Source organism: Diachasma alloeum, unplaced genomic scaffold (genome assembly GCF_001412515.2).
Source record: "Diachasma alloeum isolate Michigan unplaced genomic scaffold, Dall2.0 Dall_scaffold_00181, whole genome shotgun sequence".
Lineage (NCBI taxonomy): Eukaryota > Metazoa > Arthropoda > Insecta > Hymenoptera > Braconidae > Diachasma > Diachasma alloeum.
In genome coordinates, this window is record NW_021680347.1 from 1,021,995 (window position 1) to 1,034,385 (window position 12,391).

At 35.9% G+C, this 12,391-nt stretch overlaps 1 protein-coding gene across 1 annotated transcript; it reads right to left on the reverse strand.

Annotated features, from left to right (window-relative positions):
• Positions 1 to 3,047: 3,047 nt before the first annotated feature.
• Positions 3,048 to 11,365, reverse strand: LOC107046144 (targeting protein for Xklp2). Its single transcript, XM_015268669.1, has 7 exons — positions 10,995 to 11,365; positions 10,830 to 10,914; positions 8,722 to 8,827; positions 6,112 to 6,252; positions 4,785 to 5,477; positions 3,537 to 3,695; positions 3,048 to 3,462 (listed from the first exon to the last, which is right to left on the reverse strand). The coding sequence occupies exons 1-7, from the start codon at positions 11,218 to 11,220 to the stop codon at positions 3,289 to 3,291; spliced, it is 1,584 nt and encodes a 527-aa protein (XP_015124155.1). The 5' UTR covers positions 11,221 to 11,365; the 3' UTR covers positions 3,048 to 3,288.
• Between the last annotated feature and the right edge of the window lie 1,026 nt (positions 11,366 to 12,391).

The window sequence follows — 12,391 nt, forward strand, 5'->3', positions numbered from 1 at the left end:
GATTTTGATTTATTAAGCGTCAAAATTTTTCATTTTTTTGCTGCCTATAAGAATGTTTTTAGTAAAAAATTTTTTTCGATCTTCAGATGCTCACAGTAATGAATTTTCGAAACAAAAAGTTGAAAAAGTTGAATTTGGCAAATTATGTCACTTTTGATTGGTTTAATTTTTTTTCAGTAATTCTTATAATCAAAACAAGTACTTTGAGCCGTCATACAAGTTGGGGATCTTCTTGGATCTTTTTTATTTTCAATTTTTTCTTTTAGAAATTCCGCAACTTTGGTCAAAACACCCCAAAGCGAATTTGATTATGTATCGAAAATATGTAATATATAGCTATGCTGTCAAATTCACATCACACTGCCTATAATCAAAGTCAATCAACGTCATTTCCGGGTGTTTTGACGAAATTTGCGGAATTTCGAAAAGAAAAAAATTAAAATGAAATAGATCCAGGACGATCCCCAACTTGTATGATGGCTCAAAATACCTGTTTTGATTATACGAATTACTGAAAAAAATGAAACAAATCAAAAGTGACATAATTGGCAAAATTCAAATTTTGCAACTTTTTTTCTCGAAGATTCGTTATTATGAGCATCTCAAGATCGAAAAAAAAATTTTACGAAAAATATTCTTATAGGCAGTAAAAAATGAAAAAAATTTGACGCTTGATAAATCAAAATCGGATGGATAGAACTCGAGTTATTGAAAAAACGGAAAAACTAAAAAAAAATCGTATCTCCAAACTGGGCTGCCGAAAAAATCGGAAAAAATTTGAGAAATAGTTTTTCAATCCCCCAATTGTAGAAAAAATTGCCATCAATTTCCAAGAGGGTGAGGGTCAACGGTTGACTCATTTGGCGTGGAATACCCCATATTCAAGCTTTAAGTTGCCATGTTTTTCTGAAAATTCGCCTTATACAGGGTACACAGCCCAGAGTTTGGAAATAAAAAATTGAAAATTCAACTACTTATGATGTTTTTGTCGGATATTTTCATTGATAACGCTTCTAGATGCTTCAAAATGAGATGTCAAATTTTTCCAAATTTTTCTGAGGCTTCAGTGGAATTTAAAAAATCGGAAAAGTTGCGACGCAGTGCTCATAGCGCAACCAATGGAGTGTTAAGAAAAAAAAATGAACGCATCCATATTTCACCGTTGATTTTCACATCGGAAAATAAGACAAAGCTTAGACGACCGCCACAACCTCAGTTCTTGATGTTTAATATATTAGCCAAATTTTGAAATATTGCCATTCCTCTATTTCCTTGGGTGAAAAAAAATTAAATACGTATTTGAAAGTCTGTGATATGTATCGAAAGCTGACCAGGTCATTCACGAATTATCATCATGAAAAGTATGATTTTTCATAAATAGATAATAATAGCTAACGACATTGGTCATGAAATGAATGCATGTCTTTTCAACTAGGCGACATTTCAACTACCACTTTTTCAACTAATTACATGTTGACTACGACATTCCAACTACTAGAATTAAAATACACGACAAAAATATGATATTCTCAGTAAATCAATCCCGAATTTCCTTCAAATGCCAACTATCAAACAGATTATTCGGTTATTTACAAATTCGATACCATATCTCCGTGATCCGGCGAAACGACTAGAGAGGGGATAATCCTCTCGAAATGATAATACAGGATAAATTACATTGAGTCCTTGGATTGTATGTTCCTAAAAGTGTGTTTAAAAAGAAAACGAAAAAAAGTAAATAAATAAATCAGGAGCGAAGCGGTAAACTGGGTTAAGTCGATTTTAACTGTTGGCCAGTTTTTGACGAATATCTCGGAATCTAAAAGAGATACAAAAATTGTTGTCATGACCTTTTTTGTAGAGCCAACTGAGAGTTACAAAAAAGGTCATGAACAAAATTTTGCTATCTCTCTTAGATTCCGAGATATTCATAAAAAAATGGCCAAAAGGAAAAATCGGCTTAACCCGGTTTACCGCTTCGCTACTGAAATGAAAATGGAAAGTTAAAAATTTTGGCAAATTCAACAAAACTACAGTAATTGAACAAGAAAGCAGTTGAAATGTCGTAGTTAAAATTGAGCAGTTGAAAAGACAAAAGATGAAATATCGCAGTTGAAATGTCGTAGTTGAATCATCATAGTTGAAAAGTCGCCTAGTTGAAAAGACGTGATATCCATGAAATACGAGTAGGATTGGCCTTAAGGATGTTCGACACCCTTTTAGCCAAAATTGACGTTGTTTTCATTTTTCTGGCAAATTATCGATGGGAGTGACGTGAAAAAATATAACGATTTTGTGGTTTGTCATTCTTTAATGGCTCACGAAGTTGCGTAGTGGTGCGATAATTTTCATGCGTTTTTTCTACAGTTTTGTGATTCTTTTTAAAAGTTTAGAGAAAACGCAGGAAAATGTTCGCACCACCTTAAAATTTCGTCAGTCATTAAATAATGACAAAACGCAAAAACGTTATATTTTTTCACGTCAATTCCATCATAAGTTTGCCAGAAAAATTAAAAAAACGTGAATTTTGGCAGAAAGGGTGTAGAACATCCTTAATATTTTCAAAAAATGGTAATCCTTATGCCTTCATTTAGTGAAAACATGAATTGGGATCCATTCGGAAGCCCAGTACCAAGTACCAGAAATGGGTAAAAATGAAAATAGAAGAAAGAAAAATACGTCAGAGTAACAGTCATATGTAATCCGTCAATTGGCTTCTGTCACGCGGCTTGTTTTCTTTACAGTACGTAATCAAGTAAGCGATGGAATATCTACACTGTTAGTTTGATGTTTTGTTCGAATTAATATTGATTACAATGCGAAAATACAACATAAACTCAGAAAATATTTACATTGCTCACAGCAAGGGACAATACGTCCGTCGATATCACTTAAATAAAAAAAGTTAATAAACATTAGAATTTCGAAAGCATTATGTTAAAATTAATTCATAATCAGATGTTACTTTCGATACCTTGTTGACGATCCACGGCTCATGGACATCTACACCAGAACAATTATATCTAGGATAATGCAAAAATTGAACATAAACTAAAAAAAAACATTTATTTTGATGACAGTTGAAAACTGTATCGTCCGTTAACACTACTTAACATGAAGATTATAACTTCAGCAACGTTATTTGCATTGAAACTGCTCGCGATGAAATGATCCTCTCATTTAGTTACTCTCAGATGGATTCGATTAATACGTACACTAGAATATTGCAGATTTACATAGACTGTTTATCACTAGTATCATTCCCTGGTCTTCGTATTGCTGCCTGAATCAACGACAACGACGGCGTTTTACGAAGATAGGCATCATTGGCTCAGTGAGTGGACGTTTCTGCACTGGAGGTAAGACATTCTTGAAGTTCGGAACAGGTCTAGCCTTGAATACAGTTTGCTTGCGTAAACGAGCATATTCCTCCTGCTCTCGAGCTTGCTGAGCCGCTGCTTCCTGTTAATTCATCATTTTATGAGTTGAGTGGATTAGTAAAACTAGTCAATGCAATACGAAAGCGATTGATGTACCATTTTCTTAATTTCTTCTTTCTGACGTTCTCTCTCCCTCATTTTCTCCTCGAATTGCTGTCGTTCACGTGCACGTTTAGCAGTCATCAGTTCAGGCCCCTTTGGGATTTCAATTTTACGGTGTGGAAGAGACACTTGGAACGGCTTCTGCTTCTTACTCTGAAACATTTCGAATTCATTTGCTATTTTGTATAAAAAAAATGCCGGGAATTCTAAAGTTTCTGCGAGGCTTTTCTTGGCTAGATGCTATAGAATAAAACTAGGTTTTTTTTCCATTATCTCAAAAATCGTGGAAATCGTGGGAAAATTAATTTCTGTTTCTTATCAATAACCGAAGATTTCTAAAATAGCTCCCTTAAAATAGTATGTGGCAATCAGTTACGTATTGAATTTCCATTGTGAACAAGCAGTGATGAAGGTGCAGAACTTCTATTACAGAGTCCCTTGCAAAAATACGAACATTGTTAAATATAATTCCTTATTGCACAAAAAAAAACAACTAAAAATTAATATAACATTTAAGGAGGGACCCCGGTGAAATTTGAAAGTCTTCGGTGAATCTGGGGACTTATTGAGTGACTTTAGTTATATGATGGGATATGTTGAAAAGTAGGAAAAATTCCGAACCCAATCGGTTTGCCCCATACTTCCATGGAAAACGTAGTTTTTCGTGTTTTATACTTTTAAAAAGTCCCTTGTCCCCTCGTTTTCTTTTTTCTCAAAATATTCGTGAGACTCCAAAGCTCAAAGTTAAGCTTCCGTTTTACGATCCATTTGTATAGATTCTGAAAAAATCTAAAAAAAAAATGAAAAAAGGGGTTTTCTTTCTGATCGTCAACTATTTATAATAAAGACTTTTCAGGCATAATGCAAAGACAATCAGAAGGGAAAACCCTTTCTTTCGGTTTTTTTGTTTTTTTTTTTCGATTTTCTCATGATCTATATAATGGATCGTAAAACGGAAGCTTAAATTTGTTCTTGGGTGTCTCACGAACATTTTGAAAAAAGAAACAAATGGGATCAAAATTGGGGAACGAGGAACGTTTTGAAGGTAGAAACATGAAAAACGACGTCTTCCGTGGAAGTACGGGGCAAAACCGATTAGGTCCGGGATTGTTTCCACTTTTTAACATATCCCATCATATAACTAAAGTCGCTCAATAAGTCCCTGGATCCACCGAAGACTTTCAAATTTCACCGGGGTCCCCCCTTAATTAATATAACAATTTAATGAATTTAGTTTTTCACCTGAACTGAATGAAGTGCAGAATTTCCCCCGTCTTGGACATCACCGGAATGTCCAGTTGGCTTCTTAATCCTAATCACATGAACATTGGAAGGTGTGTCCTTTGATTTTTGCCATTGGAACGGATTTGTTGCATTCTTAGCTTTCGTTTGCAGTGAGAATGGATTCGATGAAGTTTTCCCTGCATGCTGAGGCTGAAGAGTACTCTTAGTTTTTAAATGCGATGGTAATGGATTGGATGCGGGTTTAACTTTATGTGGAGACGAATGGGATGTTGCACTTTTAGCTTTTGGCTGGACTACGAATGGATTGGAGGCAGTTGCAGGTGTCTGTCGAGGCTGGGCCAAAGTAGTTACACTCTTTGCTCTCGACTGAACCGTAAATGGATTGCACCCAGTTGCAGCTGCCTGTTGGGGTTGAACCAAAGCCGTGGCACCTTTAGCTTTCTGCAGAGAGAGATTTCCACTCGGTTTCTCCAGCTTTGGAGCCCGCACTGTTGTTTTGGGCTTTTCAATCTTCTCGTCAGCTTTATTTGCATTAACGTCTGTCTTCCTCGGTACACGGATTATTCTCCTTGGTGTAGTCTCGAGCTTAACTTCAGTCTCAGTGGTGTTGACGACTGTAGTAGAACGTTGATGGATTTTTGGCGCCGGTCTGGCTTTGAAGGAATGAAAAGACATCCTCTCAGTCAACATCTGTATTCAGTGAATGAGAGAAATTATGTCAAAGATGGAAAATGTGATTGCACGCGTATTTTTTTTAAAGGAATCATTTCTTAGGAGATATTGAAATAAAATCACATCAAAAGCATCATTCGGGATTGTGAGTTGCGATCGTTCTGCACGAATTCCGGAAAAATAGACCAAGGGCAATTTTCACGTTGGGTGGGTTTCACACGTATGAAAAAATCGTGTAGAAATTTTCTATACGGATTGCGTAGAGAAATTCTATATGATTTCCGTACATGATATTCGGATATTTCTATACGAATATTTTCTATACGAATTGTATTTATACATAGTTTTTTACATAAATTTTTGTTTTCATACGAAAGATGTCTAAACGCTCCAGAAAAAAACGTAGAGAAATATTGCAACTCCATACGAAATGTTTCTATACATGTGGCAGTGGGTCGTACAGGATCAAAACCTATAGAAATCGTATAGAAATAATTTGCACAAAAAATATCCATCTAGAAAATTTTTATACGATTTTTTCATACGTGATTCTTTTAAAAAATCTTCAATAAACTAAATTTTATGTAAATGATCTGCATTCAGCGATTTTCAAATAATTTTTCAAAACAATGTCATTAGAATAAAGTTATACCTTATAGTATGCCCGACGAGATTCTCTTCTCTGTTGATTCTCTTTCTCGCGAAGCTCAAAACTGAAGGGTTTCACGATGGACATCCGGCGATCAGACTTCGATTTATCAACGTCGAAACTCTCTTGCATTGCTTCAAGAGACTACAATCAAATACAGAAGGAGTCATATGTAAGACTCCTCAAATGTGTATTTGTTAACTATTAGGGGGGGACCCCGATGAAATTTGAAAGTCTTTGGTGGATCTAGGGACTTATTGAGCGACTTTAGTTATATGATGAGATATGTTAAAAAGTGGGAAAAATCCCGGACCCTATCGGTTTTGCCCCGTACTTCCGCGGAAAACGTCGTTTTTCATGTTTCTATCTTTAAAACGTCCTCGTTCCCCAATTTTGATCCAATTTGATTTTTTCTTTTTCAAAATGTTCGTGAAACTCCCAAGAACAAATTTAAGCTTCCGTTTTACGATCCATTATATAGATTATGAGAAAATCGAAGAAAAAACGAAAAAGAAACGAAAAAACCGAAAGAAAGGGTTTTCCCTTCTGATTGTCTTTGCATTATGCCTGAAAAGTCTTTATTTTAAATAGTTGACGAGCAGAAGGAAAACCCCCTTTTTTCATTTTTTTCGATTTTTTCATGATCTATATAATGGATCATAGAACGGAAGCTTAACTTTGTTCTTTGGAGTCTCACGAACATTTTGAAAGAAAAAAAAAATCAAATCGGATTAAAATTGGGGAACGAGGAACGTTTTAAAGGGAGAAACACGAAAAACGACATTTTCCGTGGAAGTACGGGGCAAAACCGATTGGGTCCGGGATTTTTCCCACTTTTTAACATATCCCACCATATAACTGAAGTCGCTCAATAAGTCCCCAGATCCACCGAAGATTTTCAAATTTCACCAGAGTCCCCCGTTAACGAATCAACATTTGGTGACACCGAATAGACCCTCATCTCCAACCAAATGCATTCGTTAATAATAACTAATTCTTTCTATCAGTGTACACGTGAGAAAAGTGTTCTTTGTCCCTTGAGAGGGTAGTACTCTGAGCACTACACACCTTCAACGCGTCAAAATGATAAATTTCTACTCTAGGGAAGTAAAATAAAAGGGTCGTGCCCATGTAATTAATATTCGAATCGAAGACTATGGTGGTAAGCATGTGGGTAAGGGCCTTTTATTTCACCTCCTGTGGTTAGAACCTTGTTTTTCGCCTCGGTCAAGGCGCAAAGTCAGATTTTCCTCTCGTGAAGGAGAAGGGAAATATGTACTTTGCGTCCGCCGGGGCAAAAAACGCTTTTTCAGGGCCCTCGACACGAAATAGTACATTATGTCATCAGGTGATAAAAGTACTATCTGGCGAATGTGACTTTATAATCCGAGCCGAAGGCGAGGATTATAATCACATTCGTCAGATAATCCTTTTATCGCCGTGTGACATACAATATTTTTCGTCGCTGGACCCGAAAACCGCGATCTAACCGAGCAAAGCGAGGTTAGAATCGCGGTTTTCTCGGGCCTAGTGACGAAATAGTATATTTCGATACACGTGCGGCGGGGTGTTTTAACTCGTGTGATTGGCAGCCCTCGGCTTCGCCTCGAGCCGCCAACTTCACTCTCGTTACCACCCCGTCGCACGTGTATCCGAACGATATTTTTCATCACGCTGTGCGAAAAAGTAACTTTTTAGGCACGCTTCGCGTGCCTAAAACGTCCCTTTTCCGCACATTGTGATGGAAAATATCGTTCGGTACACGTGGGAAAAGTGTTTTTTGGCTCGTGGGAGGTTTATAGCACGAGCCGAAGGCGAGTGCTAGCGCGGTAAAAAAGGTTCATTTGGACGGGCCGGAAAAGTTCCTGTGCCAGCACCGGAATTCCTGCCGTGCGCTACAGGAATTTTTCTCGGATTTACAAACAAACACATTTTACCGTGCTGGCACAGTAATTTTTCAATAATTTTTTTCCCCGTGCATGTATTTTTTTTTCTCACTAAAGACGGGATTTTATATTCCACATTGTGTGATATCACAGGATACTGTCGGATACGATTTTTGAGTAGGTAGGAGTGGAACCAGAAGAATTAAAAGATACACGGAGAGAAATTTTCTAGAAAAATTCTAGTACGAGTACTGGAAAAAATGACAATCCACCGGCTGTGAAAAATTTTAGTACTGTTAAGGTAAAATTTCTTGGTATTTCTGGTAAGATTTCTGGGGATTTCTGTGAATTTTTTCCAGAAATACGGGGAAAAATTCACGTTTTCCCCGATTAAATTTCTAGTGCCGGCACTGGATTTTTTTCCTGGCCGTCGCTTTGCGCCTCTTTTCCCGTGCTAGCACTAAAATTTTTCTAAAAAATTTCTCTCCGTGCACTGAGAAAAAAATTTATTTGTGAGAAACACAAAGCACAAGTAAATATTCAACTGTCCCATACAAAACCTCTATTTGATTACTTGTGTGAAGAAAATTTTCTCTGTTTTTCTTGGGAGAAGTAAATTTATCTCTCAGTGTGTATTAGTTAACAAGAAAGAGTTACTAAAAAAATTATAAACTCGACTCGCAATAAGCACGAGGAGCATAAAGACTTTAATGATTGATTAGTTTACCTGAAAGTGATCGTTCTCATTGAGAGTCTCATCCGCGATCAAAGTTGCATCTTCAACCTCACTATTGGTCTCCACAATGGCTGATATAGAACAAGACTTGAAGGAGCTGAATGAAATCAATTGAAATTAAATAAACAGAGGATTAACTGGAAGTGGGAATAGCGGGGTGGAATGCTCATATTTTATTTCTTCGGAAAAATTCATAACTCTGAAAAGAATGCATGAGTTCAGCTTAGCTTAGTTGCATCATAGAGAAGTTTGGGGGAACGAGAGGGAGATAAATAAAGATGTCAATAACTCATAAAATCTGTAATGCAGATCGAATCAAAATTCTATGAATTCTTGGCGCAGTCAATATCACATTTTTTTATCAAATTTTTTACAAATTTTTCCATAGTAATTACTCCTTTGGATGAAATGAACATTTTTTTAATGATATCAATGGCGCAGGAACAAATTCATCAAACGAGCTTGGTCTGGGACTCATAAAAATGGAGAAAAATATACTTTAGATAAAAAAAAACTTTCCATTTTATTAATCCACATTTGGAAAAAATCAACATCGTCCAATGTAACCCATCCTTCCTTATTTTTCATATCGATAAATATTATCCCCTGTCATCAAAACTCAGCGGCTTATAAACATTTTTCTTATAAAGTCACGTATCATTTCAAGAAAATCAAGTATCATTTCACCCCATTCTATTTTGACGAGAAAGTGCACTAAGAAAAACAATTATTTTTATGCCACTCATGCCTGAAACCGGCTGGATTACACACTCGACGCTTCGCGTCTCGTGTCTAATTCAGCCGGTTTCAGGCTCCGTGACATAAAATTTTGTTCAGTACTTGTGGGGAAATTTCGTCCTTAACGTGTGTGGTTACATCACTCGCCTTCGGCTCATGCTGTAAACCCCACACACGTTAAAGACGAAATTGCTCCACACGTGCTGAAATATACTATTGCCAAATAGTCATTTACTTGAGAGAAGCATTTATTGTTTAAAATCCTATTTCTCCAATCGAGTTATTCCCAGGCGAGCCTGATTACGTTTAAATTATGACAATCATGTTGCTCTAGAGGATGGCTATGTTGCACATGACCTTGGATGAACTCTAATGATTATTCATTTTTCCTAAATTTCTTATTTTCTACAATGAAGAATTTCGATTAATTTTTTAGTTTAAGGCCCGGGTGTACTATCTTTCGAACGTTATCTCGATGTTTTTCTTCATCTTTCGTCATCTGAAATTGTCAATTAAGTCCTGCATCATGCAGAAGTTTTGCAAAATTATGAATGAATAATAAAAAAAAAGTAGGAAAAATTCTTAATTTTTTCAAAGAGCATTTTTAATTTATATTCAGAATAAGTTGAATAACAAGAAATTGAAAAATGTATCTGATTTACGGTGACAAATGACGGCCTGTCACCCAATATCATGCAGGGGGAAGACTGATTTGGTAAATCTTTTCCCACACTGCACAGAGACATTTATTACGGAAAAGGCTCTTTGAAAAAAGTTGTAATATTTTGGAGAATTTTTTAATCAGACTTTTATCACATAAAAATGGCAGATGACTAAATACCACTGTTTTGAAAATTGAGATACCTAGCTGTCACTTCCCATGAGGAGTTAGTGTTTTGTTATCCACCATGGAAAATGACAGCTCATAGATAGTTTGCCACAGCGAATCAGATATTTGTAATTTGCACTTTTTTCAACTCACTCTGAATCTCAATTAAAAACGCTCTTTGAAAAAGTTCTGAATTTTATCTATTTTTTTTATCATTCCGTCATAATTTTTGGGAATTTCTACATGATGTAACACTTAATTGACAATTTTGGATTACGGAAGATAGAAAAAATCGAGACAACATTCGAAAGATAGTACACCCGGGCCTTAATGTTTATAATCATTGAGGGAGTTCACTCAAGGTCATAACTATCATGATCATCTTCCAGAGCAATATAATTATCATAATTGAAACCTGATAAGAATTGCCCTGAAATGACTCGGCAGGAGAAATACGATATTGAAAAAATAAATCCTTCCCTCAAGAAAGTGGATGTTTGGCAAAAATAATTTTTTTTCTCACTGTGTTTACCTCACAATTTCCATGGTCTCATCAGACGTTGGCAACACCATCTGCTCTTTCCTCTGTGGCGATGGGCAATCAGACTGCCTCCTGTCTGTTCACAAACCATAACCGACATTTTTATCGTAAGAAAATTACCATTTTCAATCAACAATAAAATCCAATCTAACTTACCGAAATATGAATCACGAGGTTCACCGGGTGCGTCCTCGAAATCCACGAATTTCGGTCCCTCAATTGCATCCCAAGGCGACGACGCCTTCTCCGGGCTTTTAAATTTATTCCAAGTATTGCGATAAAGCTGCTGTGTTACATCCTGATTCAGCCATGAATTTCTCTCAGAATTATTCCCCGATTTGGGGAAACTGATTGGTGTACTTGTTTGAATCTTGCTCGTCATCTTATCCGAACGAAATAACGATGCGATAGATTAAAAGACAGAATGATAATTAGCGTTGTACAGCGTGTTTAATATAGACACGTTGAGACACCACTGATTGTTGAGCGGCTAATTCTCGAAGGGATAGCGACGTGCTACCGGCCAATGTTCGCCAGAGACACTGAAAATGTAAACAATCGCTGAAGGTGGCTTTTGTTATGGATATACAGGTTCACTTTCGAGTTCATTTCCACGAGCAATACCTTTTAATCTGTTCTCGATATTTACTCGATCAATAACGGCAATTTTCCGTGATGAATTACTTCTCGCAAGAGTAAGAGCATGTAGAAAAATTCATAGAAACATCGAGCGCGTTCATTACAGATTCGATTTTTTCACCGACTCTATAGAAAAATACTTTACCGTTGTGGTTTTAATTAATTTTCATCTTTCGGAATAGTTTATACTTTAGTTTAGGCTGCGGCACGTACGAAAAAAATCAATTGCAAAACTAAGCGCTTTCACTAAGAAATTCAAATGAATTTCTATTAAAACTCAAAATTCCAGTGGAGGTCCATTATAATTTCATTAAAAAGATCATTTTTTTGCGTAAATTCGATTTATGCAACTTCGACACGCGTTTTTTCGATAGATATATATGCACTTTTTTTCATATAAAAAAGTCTATAGAAGTCAGACAGAATCAAACAGAATTCCCCACCAAGTGTGTAAGATTTTTGTATAAAAATTTGTTTGTATATGAGCAGTAGAGGAATTGAAGAATAATAGTCCTGTTTTATAGAATACATGATAAATTTATTCGTAAACTTTATATACAACGCACATGAATATTACATTCATTTGAGATATAAAAACTTTTTTTTCAATCAAGAGATATAAAAACTAATCACTTTAACTTACTGCTCTACACAATTTTCCTCTCAAAACTTCAATCACAATTGAGTGGAACATACAAATAAAACATAAAATCTTTAGGGCTTTCTATTCGCCTCATTGAAACATGCAAATCAATCTTGTGTACAGTTATGCTCTACTCTTTGTCTTTTCTCAACAAATATTTACTCGTTTTCTTATAGCATCGCAGTATATAGAGACTGAATTCTGTTCGCTCATAAAATTTCGAGAAATTGATAATTAAAATGAGTTCAAAAAGAAGAATGATAAATTTCTT